The 20,126-nt window shown below is 37.8% G+C and overlaps 1 protein-coding gene across 1 annotated transcript in view; it reads right to left on the reverse strand.

Annotated features, from left to right (window-relative positions):
• BZW2 (basic leucine zipper and W2 domains 2) overlaps positions 1-20,126 on the reverse strand; it is a 55,223-nt gene that overhangs the window by 11,026 nt on the left and 24,071 nt on the right. Inside the window, exons 3-7 of the mRNA XM_053608955.1 lie at positions 18,505-18,681; positions 13,051-13,154; positions 10,421-10,486; positions 7,259-7,394; positions 4,398-4,507 (exon numbers count right to left, since the gene is read on the reverse strand). Of these exons, the coding sequence (XP_053464930.1) occupies positions 4,398-4,507; positions 7,259-7,394; positions 10,421-10,486; positions 13,051-13,154; positions 18,505-18,681 (593 nt within the window). The remainder of the gene's footprint in view (positions 1-4,397; positions 4,508-7,258; positions 7,395-10,420; positions 10,487-13,050; positions 13,155-18,504; positions 18,682-20,126) is intronic.

Raw genomic sequence — 20,126 nt, forward strand, 5'->3', positions numbered from 1 at the left:
AGAAGGACTGGTTTTCAAAGCAATAAATCTCTGGTGTATTTACTGAGCCAAGCACTTCCTAAAATCAGGCAGTTGTACAAAGAAGGAAAAAGTACTTAGCAACTTAGATAATAAACTAGCTCCAATCATTTTGAACCCCTCCAAAACTCAGGTCCAGACTTTCTCCATAGCATGGCAGTGTTGAGAGATGGGGCTTTTAAGAAGTCATTGGCTTATCCTGGGAGAAGAGTTGGTGGCTTTATAAGAAGGGACCTGAGACAGTACACCAGCTCCTCGTTATGTGATAACCGGAGCCTTCTTGGGACTCTGGAGAGTCCGCACCAGCAACAAGGCCCTTGTTAGATGCAGACCCTTAACTTGGAGTTTGCAGCATCCATAACTGTAAGAGATAAATTCCTTTTCTTAACAAATGACTCAGTTTCCAGTATTCTGTTATAAGCAGTAGAAACAGAATAACACACCCACCCTACCAAGTCTTTGGTTTGTTACATAATTCGGACGAAAAGTTAAAAAAAAGAGAATACACTGTATATGAGCTGCTCTCATATTTTCACCTCATTTCCATTTTACCCTACACAGCTTGGCGGAGTCTCAGCAACACTTAGTCATGATCTAATCCTGTGTGAGTTCAACACCCAACTATGAAATTAAGACAAGTTTCAAAGTTCTCACATTTTTCAGAATGCTGCAATCTAAAAAATAGATTCTAACTTTTTGCACTGGTTAGATTTGCATATATGTGGCCACTGGCTATGTGGCTGCAGTAAAAATCTCAGTAGAAAGATTTGTAATGGGTCTGTCACCATGTATAGAAACAACACAGCCTATGTCAGGACTCAAATTTCAATGTTCTCTGTATTACCATCCTATAATTTCCCCTGTTGAGTCACGCTTCAAATGTCAGAACTGAGCTGGTGGGAGCAGCTATCAAACATGCATTCATGTTAAAGCAAACATTTCATACTACTCTGAAATTGTATCACCGACATTTCCGCTATCATTCAAGATTTATCAACCTTGCAGATCAGAGAACTAATTTAATTTTATTGACCTTTTCCTCTGAATCAAGATGTATTGGCACTTTATAATTGTGCAAAGTATAAATTTTTCTAGACGATAACCCAAGCTGCAACAAGGTTAAGCAGTTTGACCCTCTTTATGCAGACAGAAATATTTAAAATCAAGCTGTGAGGCCCCCAAATCGCTACTTATTTCACTACATTTTGCAGGCACTCAATACTCTATTCAGGAAAAGGTGCCTGCGAAGTTTGTGTTAAAATTCTGTTCAGAGCAATATGTCATCAAACATATTACTAATAGTTCATTTATGAACTCTGTCCGAAGTCAGTATGAATGGCATTCACATGTAATACAGCAGAACCTCTATACAGTTGATCACCTCAAGTTGAACTAATTTTTTTTAGAGACAGAGTCTCACTTTGTCACCCTTGGTAGAGTGTTATGGCATCACAGCTCAGAGCAACCTCCAGCTCTTGGGCTTAGGTGATTCTGTTGCCTCAGCCTCCCGAGTAGCTGGGACTATAGGCGCCCACCTCAACGCCCAGCTACTTTTTGGTTGCAGTTTGGCCGGGGCTGGGTTCGAACCTGCCACCCTGGGTATAGGGGCTGGTGCCCTACCCACTGAACCACAGGCGCCACCCCAGGTTGACCTAATTTGCATAGACTAGGCACGTACTGCATGCATCAGTACAGTCAGCCTCGTTCCTTGTGTTGATCACCTCCGGGTGTTGTTTGTTACAGTCCCTTGGGCGGTCAACTTATAGATATCCTACTCTGTATTTAATATTATTATTCATACGAAACTAAAGGGAAGCCAGTCTAAATCATATCATGTCATTCTCTGGCTTGGAACACAGTATTTAGAGAATGTGAGGAATTAGAGAAACCCCGCCCTGGTAAAATTTCCATCATCTCATCCCCAGAATAAGGCCTCCCTGCTTCTACCCTTGCTCCCAGGTCCATTCTTAGTACAATGGCTGGAGTGACTCTGTTGGGACTTAAAATTATATTATGCATAATTCTGCAGAGAAATTCCCCCCAAACCTTTCCATCTGGCTGGGAATAAAAGATAAAGTGCTGATCTCCTCCTCCACTCTTCCTGGCTTTCCCCTAACACGCGTGCCTCAAGGCCTTTGCATTTTATGTTCCCTTTTCCTGGAATACTCTTCTCGAGATACCACGTATCTCCACAACTCATCCCCCCACCTCCTTCAGGTCTTTAAACAAATGTCACCTTACCCCAGAGGCCTTCCCTGACCACTGCAAATTGCGTCCCACATTCGGATGCTCTTTAGCTCTTCCCTACTTGATTTGTTCTCCGTAGTACTTTTTACCCTTATGACAATACACGTTTTACTTGTTCAGTTTTTTGCCTACTCCCCTGCAATAGAATGTAAGCTCCATAAAGGAAAGGATCTGTTAGTTTGGTTCCTTTCAACATCCCTAGTTTCTAGAAAAGTATCTGGCAAATAATACAATCAGTAAATATTTATTTAGCAAATAAAGGAAATAACAATGTCTTCAATTTCTTAATCACATATTCCCTTTTCCAGTTCGAGCGTTTGGTTTTTCCCATCCTCTCTCTGCTCTGAGTCGCTTTAAATTTTTCTTTCTTCTGTGTTCTAGTAATAGGTGATGACTGAGGTCCGAACATATGCTATTTTTCTAAAATGCAGTATCTCAGAGTTAAAGAGAATTTTGTTGCATATGTTCGTGTAACAAAATTTCCTTCTTGAGAGTGGAATGACTCCTCTGGTGCCTCATTTACTTGTTGAATAAACAAATGTCAGGCAGGCACTGACAATTACTATGCTGTTCGTGGCAGAAACCATCACCTATGCTTCTCATTCCCAAAATACAGACAATCATATGATCCAGGAAGAACAGTTAAACAACATGTGGTTTAAAAAGGAAATGAATTTGGTAAATGAAGTGATCTGATTAAATCAACCAGGCTAGGATTACTGATATCTGTAAGAGAAACCGCTGCCTCTTAACTGAATCTTCTGCACCCAGCTGGGATAGTTTATTTTTTGTCCCAAATCACATTCTCCTTTCCTTCGGAAGCATATTGAGAGAAGCCCCTCCTCGCTATGTTTATCTGTAGGGGTGGGGAAGCAGCTTATTAGTGGCCTGAATTTTCCCACCTGATTGCTAGGTTTGTCAGGAATTTCTTTTGGTCAATAGAAGGTGAAGTTTACGGACCTTGGGGAGTTCAGTTCAGTCTTTGTGTTCCCGTTATCTTGCCATGAAGACAGAATAGGCCAGATGGGAGCTACTCTCTCAGCCTGGGTCCCACACTGAAAAAGCCACATGGGATCCGCCCAGTTCTAACCAAGACACAGCTCATCTACAGACTTCCCACAGGCTCAGGACAAAAGATAGGGCCCTTTCAGATGAACTTCCACCTTCCTCAGCATCCTAGACTCATCTTATGACTTTGGCTTCTCTTTACAGGGAAGCAAATCTACTAGATATGCCCTAAATCTACTAGAGAGTAGGCCCCATGAGAGCAGGGAGCTTTCCTGGCCCTGCAGCTGGTGGGGGCCATGCCCTGTACAGAGCAAGAACTTAGTAAACAAGTGCCGAATGAAAATCATCATCATTCACAGAAATGATCCAGAATCTAGACTTCCTCCTTTTTTTTCTTTATCATAACTTAAAGACTTTATAGACAAAAATAGGAATATTTTAGGGTAAACTTAAAGAGGTAAGGTATTTCAGGTGATTGAAAGTGTAAGTCTTTATATTTAAAATTATTATCAGGTGATCTTGAGAAAAAGAGATAGTTTGAGAATTATCCCATAAGATTGGCACCCTTGTGTACCAGAAAACATGGGAAGAGAAAAGCAGAGAACAGTGTAGGTGAAAAGAAGATGTCAGGGTGTATTTTCTTTTAGACTGCCCTAAAATTGTAAAAGCAATTCTACTTGGAGAAATCTTTGAGTTTTACAGCTGCTGCTTGTACACAAAGAAATTGTAGTGAACAGATGGAAATTATAAGAACATAATATTTTTTCTTGATTTTCTTTCAAAAATGCAGAGATAAAGAAATAAAATTTTAAATTTCTAGAAGGTCATTGGTTGTAAAAGTTCTAAATTCTGATAAAATGTTAATACCATGTTAGTCAACAAACTTCCAAATGTGAAAGTCTCTATATTCCCCTAAGATTCTTTAATTTTATTATGCCACTTGCAGGTACAATAAAAATTAAAATGGAATTTGCTTTTCTCAACCTGTTATATAGAAATAAAAGGAATGGCGATCTGATCCAACACAGGCCCAGGCATTGTAGCCATGCACTAGACGCTGAAGACATGGCCAAAGCTCCGACAGAAACATTTAGCACACAACCCTTTGACCAGAAAATACTTACAAGCAGTCTCTTGTCTAAGTTAGCTTTTCTCAAAGACGAGGTAACAGAGTTGGCATCTTTTTCTGCCATCCATGCTTTAAAAAGCTTGACAGCAAAGGAGGCTGCAATGCCTGTCAAAAAACAAGAGAGAATTTTATTCCTTTAACAAGCAAAACCACTTGTGTTAATGCAAAAGACCACCTTTCTTCCTACGTTACCTGAAATGGGTAAATAACTAAAAGACTAAATTTGATACAAAGGAGAAAGCGATAGACTTCTAGGCAAAGTTCTCCTCTTTTCATTACTCAAAAGAGAATGTTTTCTTGAGAAGGACAAATGTTAAAAAATTGGACTTCCTTCTTCCAACCTGGTATAACTGTAAATAAATTTATTTATTTAACTTTTTCAAAAATGTATCTAAAGTCCAGTATCTTCAGTGTTTCTGCCCCCTTTTTACCTTGCGGTTCATCAGTATTTTATGTTTATAACAGTGATCTTGAGGCATAAGAAATTAAATCGGGAAACACAAAATTATAATGTCAACTAAGTCAATCAATTTGCTGATAAAAGGATGCTGGCAAAAGAACACTGATAGTGACAGATGTAAGTGTGGCGATAGACAAACATGCATTATTGACTTTATAGTTTCATTTGTTGTAAAAAGTATTTTAAAAAATTCTTAAACTAACCAGGCTGTTTGAATTTAAACTCTTCTGGATTTTGGTAATGGTAATCGGGGTGGCACCTGTGGCTCAAAGGAGTAGGGTGCCGGCCCCACATACCAGAGATGGCGGGTTCAAACCTGGCCCTGGCCAAAAACTGCAAAAAAAAAAATCATGGTAATCAGAAAACCAATCACAAACAATCCACAGTGACGATATGGCTTACTGATAACTAGAAAATATTTTTCTAGGTAAATCTAGTTATCAGATAACTAGAAAATATTTTTCTGTGAACACTTCAAACATCTAAATTTATGTTGCCTTAATTTAAAGAAGAGTTAAGGTGTAGCTGAAATATTTAACAAATTTTTCTGAAGTTTTCCCTTTACCTCCTTTCCTAAGAGAATGCTCATTTTGTTCATGGCAAGCGCCTTTCGATGAGACTAAGTCCTGGTACCACCCCCCTCCAGCATATTAGTTTAGTAATTTCAGCGTAAGCTCATCAGCACTTCCTTGGCATCTGCTACTAAACCTGTATGGCCTGTGCCAACCAATCAACTGAAGGAAAGATAAATTTCACTCTTCTCCCACGCAGGATGATCTCATCCCCCTTGGCCATTTGTTATAGGCGACTTGGGGAAAGGTATAGTGCCTGATCTTTTTCTCACTAGGAAGCAAGTGTTAGATCTCTAGTTTCTAAAGATGGCAGAGTTTAAGGAAAACCTGTATGGCATAGTCAGTGTGTTATTTCCTTAGCAAAGGTGTTTTTCTCCTCTCCCAGCTTACTATAAAATTTTTCATATATACAGAGAAGTGATAGCCATCATCTAGTTTCTTTTTTTTTTTTTTTTTTTTTTTTGTGGTTTTTGGCCGGGGCTGGGTTTGAACCTGCCACCTCTGGCATATGGGACCGGCGCCCTACTCCTTGAGCCACAGGCGCTGCCCCATCTAGTTTCTATAACTGTTCATTTTGCTATTATTGGCATTAACCCATATCTACCACATATCTATGCAATCATGTAATTTTTGGATACACTCAAAGAAGTTGCAGACATCACTTAGGTTTTATTATTTTATGTTGTGGTTGCTAAGATAATATATTTAATGTTTATATTCTACCTTTACTTTATGTAAAGGTAAATGGCTTTATTTTATGTAAAGTGTAAAATGGCTAGTAGCATAAATAAGATGTGTGACATATTGAATTCTCTTCAGGAAAACACTTTAAAATGTCATAATGTTAATAACATACTATCAACATTCACAGAACCTGCACTGTGATAAATCTGAACTATTTCAAGGCAAAAATTATAGATAATATCTGAATAGTACCAGAGCTACAAGAAAATTATAACCCCTTGTACTATGAACATTAATGAGGCTGGGATTTCATGTGTGTAGGAGGAAAACTTTTTAAGTTCTCACAAGAAACAGATGTTCTCACAAAAGCTCTTTTAATTCATTTTTAAAGAAAAATAGTTGTGTTTTGTATTGTCTTATTATTTGACTATCATTATACTCCTACAAGAAAACAGCCCACTTTTGTTTCGTTCTATAACCAAATCATGGTATACATGCCTGTCAAATTCTTTAATGCTACAAAATTAGAACAAAACTCTAATGTACCAAAACCTAGACTTTTTCTACTATAAAACTAAGACTATGAGTATCTTAATTGTGTGATCAAAATGAACATCTGAGCATGGGTTTCCCCACATCTTGATGGGAAACAATTTAGAAGAGTGGTCCTATTTGGGGGACATTTTTAAGTGTGTAAGGGACATTTTTGGTTGTTACAATAAATGGGGTTGGGTGTTACAGCCTTTTACGTGTCAGGGTAAAAAGACTAAATGTCCCACAAAGCACAATCCAGTCCAGTACAATGAGGCATTGTCCCTACAGAATATGCCAAGAGCATGCAAGTTGAGAGAAATAGTTTGCACTAGACCAATTTTTCAGGGCATGGGACCAAGACATTGCATCTTACACCTAAGATTTTAATTCACCAATTGTCTTCCGTTATATGTCTTTTGTATAGGCATTTTCTTCTAATTTCCTACAATTAGTGTGTACATTCCTTCTATTATTTGAAGGGATAGATACACCCTACATAGTCTCTTATGTAGAAGGCACTAAAAAGAGCCACAGTAACTGTCCCAGCGATCTGCAGTTTTCCTTTTCTTTTGCATCTGACAGGTGAGAGGACAGCAGCATCATTACCTTCTTTGACTAAGCTGTCTGTGAAGAGGCTGGTGAGGATGGTGGCAGGCAGGGTGCCGTTACCCAGCAGGATCCCCGACAGCATTGCCAACTTTGTCTGCTCTGTTTCGGAAAAGGCTTTAAGGAAGAGGAGAAGCTGTGGGTCAAACAAAAGAAACCATGTCTGTGATGCAAAGGACTGAAGCAGGAAAACAACAAACAGCATGTGCACACGTGTCTCTGTGGCACGTGCGAGGCATCACCGCCCACTGGAAACACAAATGCTCAATGGTCAATTGCTTGCTATGGAAAGAGCCTTGAGCAGGTATAGTTCTTTTCTTCTAAGTTCATTTACACAGAGCTGTAGGTAACTTTCCTGGGAAGGAAGAGACCATGTGAATAGATAAATAATTTATACTTGACCATGTACATGAGAAGGGATAAGTATACACAATAGATACGATGTTTTCTGAAATACAGTCTTTGATTTTTATTACTTCTTTAAAAAATAGAATTTTTATGGCAAAAAAAAAAAAACAAGAAAAGGAAAGTGTTAACCTGATGTTAGATTCAAACATTTTTGGATCATACAGTTTTACTACCAGCTTTGGTGAGTAAAACTGGGGCAATGATCTGAAGTCAAGAAAGATCTTAAACAGGCTGTAGAAAGTTCTCTGATGTAAGTGGGAGGGAGAATTTTGGAGGGGTAATAAGTGAGTGAAGATGTTTCTTGGGTCCTTGGGGTTTCAGGGCTCCAACTCTCTTGCCCTAAGAGGAGAATTGAAAAAGTAGCAACTCCAGAAAGTTCCAATGCAAGCCAAGGCAAAGGCGATTATAGCTCACTTCTTACTGTGAATTGTACAAGCAGTCAGTCTTACAGCTGCTCTCCGAAGCCTATGCTCTGACCGTAGTCTCTGCTACTCTCTCTGCTTCCCCAGTTCTTGGGCAAGCCACTGAGATTCCCTAGGGGCTACTATCACTACGGGACCTTGCTGATTTTCCATTACTTTGTACCAATGAAAAGTCATCAGCACTGATGTAAAGTTAAGGGCCTACATCCTAATGATACAATTCATCCTCTAACTCTGTCATGCAGGTAGGAGAATGTTAATTTACTGTCACTGGACAAGTAAAGGGTTATGTTACAGAAAGATAATGTGACTCTTCAAATATTTACATTAGTATGTGACAAAACTGGAACCAAACCAGCCCATCTGATTTCTAATCTATACCTATTAAATTCTCAACAGATTAAAAAGAAATCACTGTCTATGTGTCAGGGAGTGAGGGAATAAGAACATCAAAGGTTAAAACTCCAGAGCACCAGGGATGGGGTAAACTAAATAAATAAATAAACAATTCTCACCAGTCTGGTCTTTTCCTCCATTACAAAACTGAAGGATAAAAGTGAATAATAAAAAATAGCTTCTAAAATAAAGTTTTAACATTACTTCTGCAAGTATATTGATAACTTGTATTCACTAAAAACATATTTAATCGTGATGAAATAAGATATAAATTAATTGTTTTAAAAATAATAATCACAGTGCTCAACTATACTGGTCAATATTAAATTTGAAAGCTGTATATTTCACAACAGAATGAAAAGAAAATACTTCTTGAAAGTCTATTAACAACATGAATGAAAGTCTTAAGAAAGTTTCCAAGGTTTAGATGAGCTAAGAAGAGTAAAAACTCCTTTGTCTATTCATAGACAAAGCAATGTTTAATCAATTTGAACTCTGCATCATTTTTTCTCATCATTTCCACTCCTTTATTTAATCAAGTTCTCATTATTTTCTATGTACCTGGCAGTCCATTAGAACCATTTTTTTCCATTTAAAATTCTGTCATATTTAACAGATGGTTTAGAACAAAAATCAAACAATGTCAAATAATATGAACATGTGGAAAAAACATGCTTTCTAATTCTACTCCCTAAGAATTAACATTAATAATTTGATGTGTGCACTTCTAGATACTTTAATCTGCTTATATATGTCTACATTTTTTAATATCTACATTTTAAATTATAAACAATTACATGTATACACAAACATTGCTTTTACTATATTATATGCTGATAACAGTTAAAACTTTTCAGTGGACCAGACATTTTTCTGATCGCATTATATATATTAATACCTATAACAGGCTCAATCAATTTGTCATGGACGTTCTTCCTTATCAATTTGTGTAGTTAAGCCTCATTCTTTAAAAGATTGCATAGGGTTCCACTGTTAGGGATAAACCAGGATGTAACTCAGTTTCCCACCAATGTCCCACCAAGGATCCATGTTAAAGGATCTGGCTGGATCATGGATTATGTGCATTTCTTTTAAATGACTTAACTGCCAAATTGTTCTTCAGTATTTTTTACAGAACCACTTTGAACAGGGAGAAGTGAGTAAGTAAATTGCAAGTAAATGTTATGGTTACTTTCTTCATGTGGTTTGATATCTAAAATTAGAAACAAAGGCAAAGCAACATACAAATCTTGCCAAGTCAAGACTATGAGTGCTTTACATAAATACACAGAGAAGAAGGAACGTGTTACAGTTACCAAAGAGAAGACCTCTTTAAGAAGATGCTCCTGTTCTTTTGGCCTTACTAGAAGCCATCTACCTTATTACCTACCTTGTATGTTATCTCATTTATTCCCACAACAAACATAAGTTGTTTGTTTCACTCATGGGAAAAAGAATTGAGATTTATACCCAGATGCTCTAGCTCCAAATATGTGCTTTTATCCTCTGTGTGAATTGCAGCTTTTGATAATTGAAGAATTATATTGAGCATTAGCTCCTGTGCTATGTTTTTCGATGAGCTTTAACTAATTAAATCACCTTATCTTTATTCTTACTTTATCTTACGTATCTCAAAAATCTCTAGTTTTCATTTTAATCTCGGTGAGGCCAGAGACCATATTCTATAAAACTATTCCTATGGACCACAGTACATTATCTCACATTAAATATTAATGGGGAAAGTTCACGATAGTCACATATTTCTTCTTATAGCTATTAGGTAATGACCTATCATACTCATTCACTTACTTAACACATATTTATTGCAAACTTAGTACATGGCACTCTGAGACTATCACTGTATATGCATAATTTTTTCACACCCCCACCCTCATTTCACCACTTTGAATAGATAGGCATTGTATTTGAGTTTTACCTTTTTCATTTCATCTTCAAATGCCTTTTCCAAATATTTATATCTCCTGATGAGTTTATTGAAGACCTAAACATAAAACAGAACCAATAAATACTATGTAAACAATTTAAAAAGCCATGGAAGGAGGTATAGAAAGTCCATATAATGAGACCATAATAATAAAAATGCATAAACGAGCTCATACTGTGACCTGAGAACTACGAGCGGTTCAGTTACCATGACCTAGGGGGAAAAAACCGTTCAAAATGCACACAAGAGACAAAACAAATTCATTCGAGAATATAATAGGTAGAAAAACAAAAAATAACTTTGATGAAAATAAAGTGAATGTAATTTTTAAACTGAGGTGCAGATTGAAAATAACTGAAATGAAGGAATAAAAGATAAAATCACTTCGATAATGACATGAGGGGGAGGGAAGCACAGTGCAGAGGAGATTACACTCCAGGTGGACAACAATAATCTTTTCAGCGGCTAAGTGAAAAATGTTATAACTTCCTGGCAGGAAAGGATTACTGGCCCCCACCGTTCAGTTAGAACTTTGGAGCAGAGTTTGCAATTGTATCAGTGGGATTCTAGACTGCTTCATAAGTGGAATTGTGTCGGTAGTTAAATGGGGATTTTGTAAATGTTGATTATTTTAATAACTTTGGGAATGATTTCTTAATCTAGTTCTTTTCTGTTCACATGCTGTGCTCTAGACAGAAAATCAATATGCAATAAGAAAAACAAATAAATTGTATTAAAGTCCTATACATTTTATACCCAACTCACATGAGTACTCATATACTGCTTAACATAATTATTAACAGAAAAAAGAATTCTCCTTATCTGACAATAATTATCTAAATTATCTAAATTCTATGTGGTTAATGTCCACATAGAAAAGCAAAAGTCAAATTATAAAGGTATTCTCTAATGAACTAACAGTTTAAAAAGTTGGTCTCTAATCAACTAACTTCTCACTCTGTCTGGTCACCCCATTGTCCAGGATTTTCTGCCAGACCATCAGTATGCAATAATTTTTCAGTTGAAGCACAATAACCTATCGAAGGGCCATTACTCCAATATCCAAGTCCATATAAAAAATAAAAATCATTTGTAAAAAGAAACTATCCTGTTTAGATACAATGAAGAGGCAAATTCCTTATCTTTTTGTTTATGGGACCAGCTATACTGACTTTTCTTCCAGGCCTTCTTATTTTTCTTTCCACTGAAATTCAAATAATGAATACAGCCCTATGTGGAAGGTAAGGTGGGCATTATCATTATTTGCAGACCTCGTAACAGCTATAAAGCATGGAAGCAGGAATAAGAATCCAAAAGATGATAATACCTAGTGAGGTGCCCTTATCTAATCTAAGAAAGGGTGAGTGCAACATTTTAAAAGATCAGCTTTTGAACTGAGTATATTTACTTTAGTATATACCTACTCAAGGTGTTTGAATTCATAGTAGACATACATAGTAGAAGCAAAGATGTTCAGAGGAACAGGTTAGAGCCTGGCCTACTCAATCTCGCCTGCTTAACCTTTTGCTCTGCTTAAAAAATATTTTCTTTATTTTTATTTGTTATACATTTCTTAAATATAAGAGAAGGAAAGAAATATCTGTGCTAAAAATAGCATGGGGAATTAAAAATCATTTTTAGGAGTTTAAATCTTTAATGGCTACATATTTCAAATTGCTTGGCTTAGCATTTTAATAAAGACATGGTTTCTAGCATCTGAAATGCCATCACTTAGCCATGGTTAATGCCTACGCCCTTCAGTATCTAATATACTAAAGTGTGTATAACAAGAAGACTTGTTGCCCTAGGACTTGCCCTAATAGTTGAATAACCACTGAGTTTTAAGAAGAGTCAGTAATAGAATCAGAAAAGGAACATGCCACCGTTAAGCTGGCTAGTAACCATGCTCAGGTATTCAGGTTTACAGAGTAATGTCTAATAGGTCAGTCCATTTCCACTACGGCTGAAGATGTCTTAATTTGGGAGGAGGGATTTGTGTTTCCTCTTCTATGAGATGCCTGAATGTATCTTTTCCTAATAGGGTGCCTATCTTTTTCTTATTGATCTGTAGTTCTCCATTTAACCTAGACATAAACCTATTACAGGTTTTATGCATCACAAATATCTTCATATCTCTTTCTAACAGCTACACAGTAGTCTATTGTGAACCACCACACTTTATTTAACCAGATCTTTACTGATTTTATGTTGTTTTCATTCTTTGATACAATCACAAGCAATCCCACAATGACTACCCTTAGATTTGTTATTTCACACAAACACAGGGTGAAGTCCTAGAAGTGAATTTACTGGGTTAAAGGGAATGTGCAGTTTCAGTTTTGAAAGACTGCTTTCTGTAGAGGTAGGTCCAATTTATATTTCCACCAAAATTGCTCTGAGCATTTGGTTCCCCATGAGAGGTTAAAAAAAAACTTCTTATAGTTTTAATACCCATTGTCTTATTAAGAGAGCAATTGGATATCTTTTCATACATTTTAGAGCAATCTAGCATTCCTATTTAAAAAGTGGGCTGTAGAGTTTCTGAACTTATATGTTTTCCCCAATCTTGCTCAAATGCTCTACTTCTAACACAATGGCAGTCGCCCGGTGATGGGCTCTACCTGAGCGTAGTTTCTGATGGTTTCATGATCTTCATTTGCTGAAAACACACAGTGGTTGGTCTTCTTGGTCTTGTCACCATCATCTATGCGTGTTCCTCCAGGGGCTGAAAAGAGAAAGGCAATTATAGTCAGGACAAAACTGAAACTGACACTAGCCTTTGCAGAACAGATTAGCTCTGACACATGGAGAGAAACAATGAGAGGAGTAGATATACAATCTGAGAGTCACGTACAACTTCCGAGAATGAGACGCACGTGTGGATGTACAAATCCAGCTGTATGTTTACGTTTAGGATATAATATACACTGGGTGTTCCATTTTATACTCCTACCCATAGTGCACAAGATGGGTGTTCTATATCCTTGCCTTCACCAGATCTTTTAAGACTGTTTTTTCCTGAAGTGTAACCTTAATCACAGAAGCTAAAATAATAACCTTTTGTCAGTGAAATTAATTTCAACGTTCTCAATGCTACTTGAGATGTTTTTCCATTTCAGGACATGGTTCTCTTTACAGACTTGATAATATTTTGCTGAACTCCAGTTCATCAACTACAGAATTGACTCTTACAGATATTTTTGGCTTATACTTGAGTAGCTATTAACACTGCTCCCTCTTCATTAACCCAGCTATCCATGCATGGTTCAGCAGTATGCGCTCCGATTCCTTACTTGTTGGTGCCGCTATGGCACCTGTCACCCTTGTCGGTGCCACTATGGCACCTGTCACCGTGTGCAGGAACCAGCCGGTACATGGAATTATAAGTACGAGCTTGCAAGAGGTGGACTCCTCATAGGTGCAGGGGAGCCTGTTGTCTCAGTCAGGTATATTTCTTCTCCCCCTTTATCTTTTGTTTGCTAAAAGCGTATTTCCCCTTTGGTCCGCGTCCACCATCCTGCCAACTATGCCATTATGTCAGTGCCGCTATGGCACCCGTCACCATGTGCAGGAACCAGCCGGTACATGGATTATAAGTACAAGCTTGAAAGAGGTGGACTCCCCATAGGTGCAGGGGAGCCCGTTGTATCAGGCAGGGAAGGCTCCCCATCAGGAGGAGCCAGTTGTCTCAGTCAGGTCAGAGGTGCCGGAGCGCCTCAAAGGTGCAGCAGTCAGTCTTAGTGGGAGCCCCAACTAACTTCTCCCGTGGCTATTGATAGAAGTGATCCTGTGTGCCTATTTACACCACAGGTGTGGAGACTGCCAAGCAATGATGTATGTGCTCTGGGGGTTTTTAACGAGAGACCAATCCCTTCTCCATTCCCTTATTACCGAGGTGTTTCTTTTCAAATGTCTCCTACACTTACTATTTGTTATTTGATTGTTCAGCAGGTATGCTGGCTAGGAGGGTTATTCTCTCTCATCTTTTTCACCCATGGACTAAATGGACTAAAACAGAAGAATAGCTTTTTTTCTCTCCGATTCAACTTTTCATAATCAAAAGGTTCCTATTGTTAAGTTCCAACCGCTACCAGCACTGGCTGACTAGAGGAAAGGAATCAGAACGTAAGGGACTTCTGTTCTCTGATTCAGCTTCACTATAATTAAGGTAGATGTTTTAAGCAGGCGAAACTAGTTGAAAAGACAATCTTCTATTCGTCAGACATTCCTATTATTTCTGTGTTTTAGTATATAACTGCTTTGACTTAACTTGTGATTTCAGATCTCTGGATGAAAAGGGCTATACTTAGCTATCTTTGTTAGTTGACACAGGCAAACAAGAATTCAATTGAATTATATTCTCCTCAGCTTATCACTTCCTTCATGGGCTTCTAACTTCAGCACGCAGTTTCATGAGTAAATTAGTTTTTGGAGAAGTCAGCTCCTTCAGGAGTCTATTTTCACTAATTTAATTTATGCGTGAGATTTAATTAGCCCTTTTTAATGAATACAACTACCTGGAACAAAATTTTATAAAGATGATAATCTCTAAAACTCTAGGCTAATTATTCCTACCTGATAGAAATTAAGAACCCAAAAGTCTGATTTTGAAACTGTAGACTTTTCTCTTAATAGGTAGTTTTAAAAGTTGCTTTTTTTTTTTTAAAGAACACTTATTACACACTGCATGACATATTTTTTTCCTGATATGGGGACCAAGTATTAATTGCCACTTCTAATGTTTTTGGAGTTCCTGCTGTTCAAGTTATAGATAAAAGTAAAAGTATTTCTTGCATCTACTATACAACAGGTACTACATTAAAGCAAAAGACCAAGATGGGTGTTTTTTTAAGAACATTGAGAGAAAGTTCATTTTTATGTATGTATGTGTGAAGAAAATTCCTACATACTTAGTCATTAAACAAAGCATTCATATAAAAAAGAACGCACCTGGCTGGCTTCCTTCATTACATCATATGTCTGATCTCAGGAGACATCTGGAGTTGAACAGCCCATGCTAAGAAAGTCATACCAAACACTTTGCCCTACCTTCTTCTTGAATATATGGACATAGAGCAAAGAAGTGAAGTCTGGATGGCAATAAAAAATATGTGGATCATGGTCAATGAAGCTTTGAGATAATCAATACAGAGTATACAGAAAATTTAAGATGAAGGAGTTCAAGATGGAAAGCAGGAGTCATGTAAGAACGGCATCCAGAGACATGGGGAGGTTTTGTGAAAGGAGAGAAAATAAAGCAGGTCAGGAATGATAAAAGCATCAACAGTCCTGCCTGCAGATTACTCAGGACTGAAAAGGTCCACACAAAAGGCATTTATTTGTGACTTAAAGAAGAACCAAAACTCAGTGAAAATTATTCTTACATGGAGTTTACTAGAGTGTGGATAAAAATGTCATAACTAATGAAATACTAAAAGCCAATAATCACATTAGGAAATGTTTGCATTAACCTAAAAACTTAAACTATTAACCTAAAAATTTTTAATGGAAATATTTATCACCTACCTAATTGACAAAGATTTAAAAAAACGAAAAAATTGAGTACCTAACATTGCTAAAGCACCCAAGATTTTTGACAAGGTGTTAACTAGAACATTTCTTTTGAAGCCTAGTTTTCTCTCTCAGGTAAATATAGATAGATACAGATATAAATACCTCCATCCTTTAGTCCATTAATCCTTTGCTAAGTAGACAAATGTTAAGATCACAAAGGTAAGTGTACACGGACACTGATGAAGTTGCTTATAACAGCATAAAATGGAAACAACTTAAATATGTTTTAACATCAGTTTGGCTTTAATTCTTTTGAGTCCCAGTGTAACACTCCTGAGTGTGAGAGGTAACAACACAAATGAACATGTACAGTATCACATCATCCCATTTTCAAGAATTAATGATGTAGGGCTGGGTGCAATGGCTCATGCTTATAATCCTCTGGGAGGGTGAGGCAGGTGGATTGCTTTAGGTCAGGAGCCTGAGAGCAGCCTAAGAGTGAGACCCCATCTCTAGCAGAAGTAGTAAAACTTTTTTGGGGGCCTATACTTCCAGCTACTCAGGAGGCTGAGGCAGGAGGATTGCTTAAGCCAAGAATGTGAGTCTGCTGTGAGCTATGATCCCATAGCACTCTACCCAGAGAAAGGGAGTGAGATTCTGTCTCAAAAGAAGCCAGGCAGAGTGGCTCACACCTGTAATCATAACACTCTGGAAGGCTAAGGTGGTCGATTGCTTGAGCTCAGGAGTTCAAGACCAGCCTGAGCAAAAGGGAGACCCTATCTCTACAAATAAAACAAAAAGTAGTCAGGCATAGTGATGTACACTTGCAGTCCTAGCTACTTGAGAGGCTGAGACAAGAAGATTGCTCAAACTCAAGAGTTTGAGGTCACTGAGAGCTATGATGATGCCAGGGTAATCTACACAGGGCAACAGAGTAAGACTTTGTCCCCCTCTTCTCCAAAATGAATTTACGATGTTAAAGAGATTTTGAGAAGGGAATTAATCACAATATCAACAATGGTTATCTCTGGGTATTGGCATTTGAACACACTATGTATATTATTACACTGGGACTTAAATTATCCATAGTGACCCATGGTGGAAACCAGCAATACAGAACTATGAGGGGCCTGGTAGTAAATGGGAAAGCAGATAGCTTGAAGTAAGAGCTCAGAGAAAAAGGAATTTAAGGGTGGCTCCACCTTAAAAGGTGTATACACTCTGTCTCAACGTCAAAGTAGGTCCGCTTACACAGCGTTTCTCAAGCAAAGGCGTTGACAGTGGCATTTGGCCATCTTCCATTGTGTGGTATGTCCCTCGCATAGCAGAAGAGGCTGCATACCTGGCCCCCACTCTGAAGTCTTTGTAACAGCCAAGGCGCTCCCACATGTTTGCAAATTGGAAATCACTGGCCTGGGAGATCTGGATACTTCTAGTGATTTATGGCTATCATAGGTACTAATTATAAGAAATAAGATCTAAAAGAATGACTGTGAAAGGGAAAAATGGGTGGTTATAACATCCAAGAAACATGCATAGTAATCGTAGACAGAAATCTGAAGTCTTCTTACCTCAGGCCTCTGCACCAAAAGACACGCCTTTAATTTCTCTTTTCCCTATCTTTAATCTTCTATCTTTAATTTTTCTAACTAAATATTCATAATTTAAAAGGATATTTTAACTACACTAGATTTAGGCTAGGTGACATGGCTCACACCTGTAAATAATTCCAGCACTTTGGGAGGCCAAGGCAGGGATATTCCTCAAGGTGAAGAGTTTGAGGCAAACCTGGGCAATACAGTGAGAGCTTATCTCTACATAAAATAAATTTAAAAATTAGCCAGGAGGGTGGTGTGTAGCTATGCTATAGTCCCAGCTACTTGGGAGGTTGAGGCAGGAGAATCACTAGAGCCCAAGAGTGAGCGATGAGCTATGATCCCACCACGGTACTCCAGCCTGCATTACACAAAGACTTCGTCTTAATAACAATAAAAAAAGCATGAGGTTCAAAAGAAAAGGTGCTATATGACATTTGGATCCATTATAAAAGAAGGATCTGGATGACATACTCTCTAATGCACTTCTGCAGAAATCACCCCCTTTTATGGACCCTACAAAACATTCAAAGATTAGAGATACTAGGAAAGTTGGCTTTTAGCAGAATCAAAGGGGCCATCTGTGATCAAATGTCAACAAAAACCCTTGGTTCTTAGGCGGGAGCCTGAAATCCTAACTACTTGGGAGGCTGAGGAAAGGGAATCGCTTAAGCCCAAGAGTTTGAGGTTGCTGTGAGCTGTGATGCCACAGCATTTTACTGAGGGCGACATAGTGAGACTTTCTCAAAAAGAAAAAAAAAAAAAAAATCCTGGTTCTACAGCTTTGTTAGCCAATAATCATTCCACATTCCAACTCCAAATTGGAAGTTAGGCAAAAAATTGAACTCCCATTTGTGAACTCTAGTAAGAATAAGCTTAAAAAGATTCTACCTTTTAAGGGAACACTTCAGTAGAATTGAAAAATACACACACACACAAAACAAGATGTGATAATACTTGGCTTACCAAGCATACTGCCCGCCACCAAAATATCGAAGAGCGTGTCCGCATAGCGACGATAATCTAATCTTGAGCCTGTGGAGTCCAGGAACTTGGCTACAGCTTCGAGGTCATCACCAGCTTCGTTAAGCCCCTGGACAAGTGTATCCCTGAAAACTGTGGGTTCGAATTTCTCTTTTTCATCTAAAATAAAAAATGTATAAAATTATTCCTTTGCGTAGGTATTATATCTCCCAAGAGACTAACGACATATTTCCTTTGCTCATCATTCTATATTTGATAATGTGATTACTGAAGAGTGGAAAGACAATTTAAATTTTTCTATCATTTTTTCATATTCTGAAACTCTAACTTTAAACATTGACTCAAGTCAAATAATTTATTTGTGCTCAGTGGGACCAGAAAAATATTTCACTCTAGCACATAATGTAATTGAAGATTGTTTATATGTCACTTAATAGGATAGACCAATGTAATTTACTAACCCTACTCATCAGAGAAAACAATATAACGATCCAAATATAATTTTTTTTTTTAAGAGACAGAATCTCACCTTGTCACCCTCAGTAGAGTGCTGTGTCATCACAGCTCACAGCAACCTCCAGCTTTTGGGCTTAGCCAATTCTTTTGCCTCAGCCTCCCAAGTAGCTGGGACTACAGGTGCCCACCACAATGCCTGGTTATTTTTTTGTTGTTGCAGTTTGGCCGGGGCCAGGTTTGAACTCACCACCTTTGGTATATGGGGCCACTGCCCTACTCACTGAGCCACAGGCACTGCCCTCCAAATAAAAATTTTTATTACATCTGAGACAGAGAAAGAAATGATTCACAGAGAATCATCAAAGAGTGCAGGACATTATATAGATAGAAATAACAAATAAAGACTGGTAGAGCGGTAATAAGGAGGGATGTCTCTTTTAAAAGATAATTTATTCCTGAACACTTAAATATTTAAAAAATGTCATGACCTATATCTGTATATTTATAGCTTCAGAGCAGATGTTCTAAACTTTTTGGTCTCACTCTTAAAAAGTATTGCGGATTCCAAAGAGTTTTTTTTGTTTATGGAGGTTGTATCTATTAAAGGAGATAATTTTATAATACAGTAGAACTTCTGTAAGTTGATTACTCAAGGGACTGTAACAAATTGGTCAACATAAGGAACTAGGCCTACTTTGATACATGTACATACATGCAGTGAATGTCTGGTCTATGAAAATTAAGTCGATTTAAGCAGGTGGGCAACAAGGGAGGTTCTACTGTATTTATTCATAAACATTGATAAGATCGATACTGAGAGGCATAATTAAGGACATAAATGAACTGCAGTGGTAAACTGGACACAAGAGTGTGGAAGAGAAGCAGTATAGTGTGGTCACTGGAGGTCAGGATTTGGAAGGAGCTTTGGTAGACTCATAGCAAGACTTCTTGTGGAAGATGGGTTTGAGTCAGGTCTTAAAGCAAGGATCATAAACTGTCAAAAGAAGTAAAGATGACAGATCAGAGGACAGACTAGGCAGAACAAAATAAGTACACTGAGGTAAAGGATAGAAGGTTCAATTCAAAGGACATTACCTTCCCTTTACTCCCCAGGGAGAATAAGTCTGGAGGCTGGAGAGAGGACCAAA

The sequence above is a fragment of the Nycticebus coucang genome, chromosome 11 (assembly GCF_027406575.1).
Source record: "Nycticebus coucang isolate mNycCou1 chromosome 11, mNycCou1.pri, whole genome shotgun sequence".
NCBI lineage: Eukaryota > Metazoa > Chordata > Mammalia > Primates > Lorisidae > Nycticebus > Nycticebus coucang.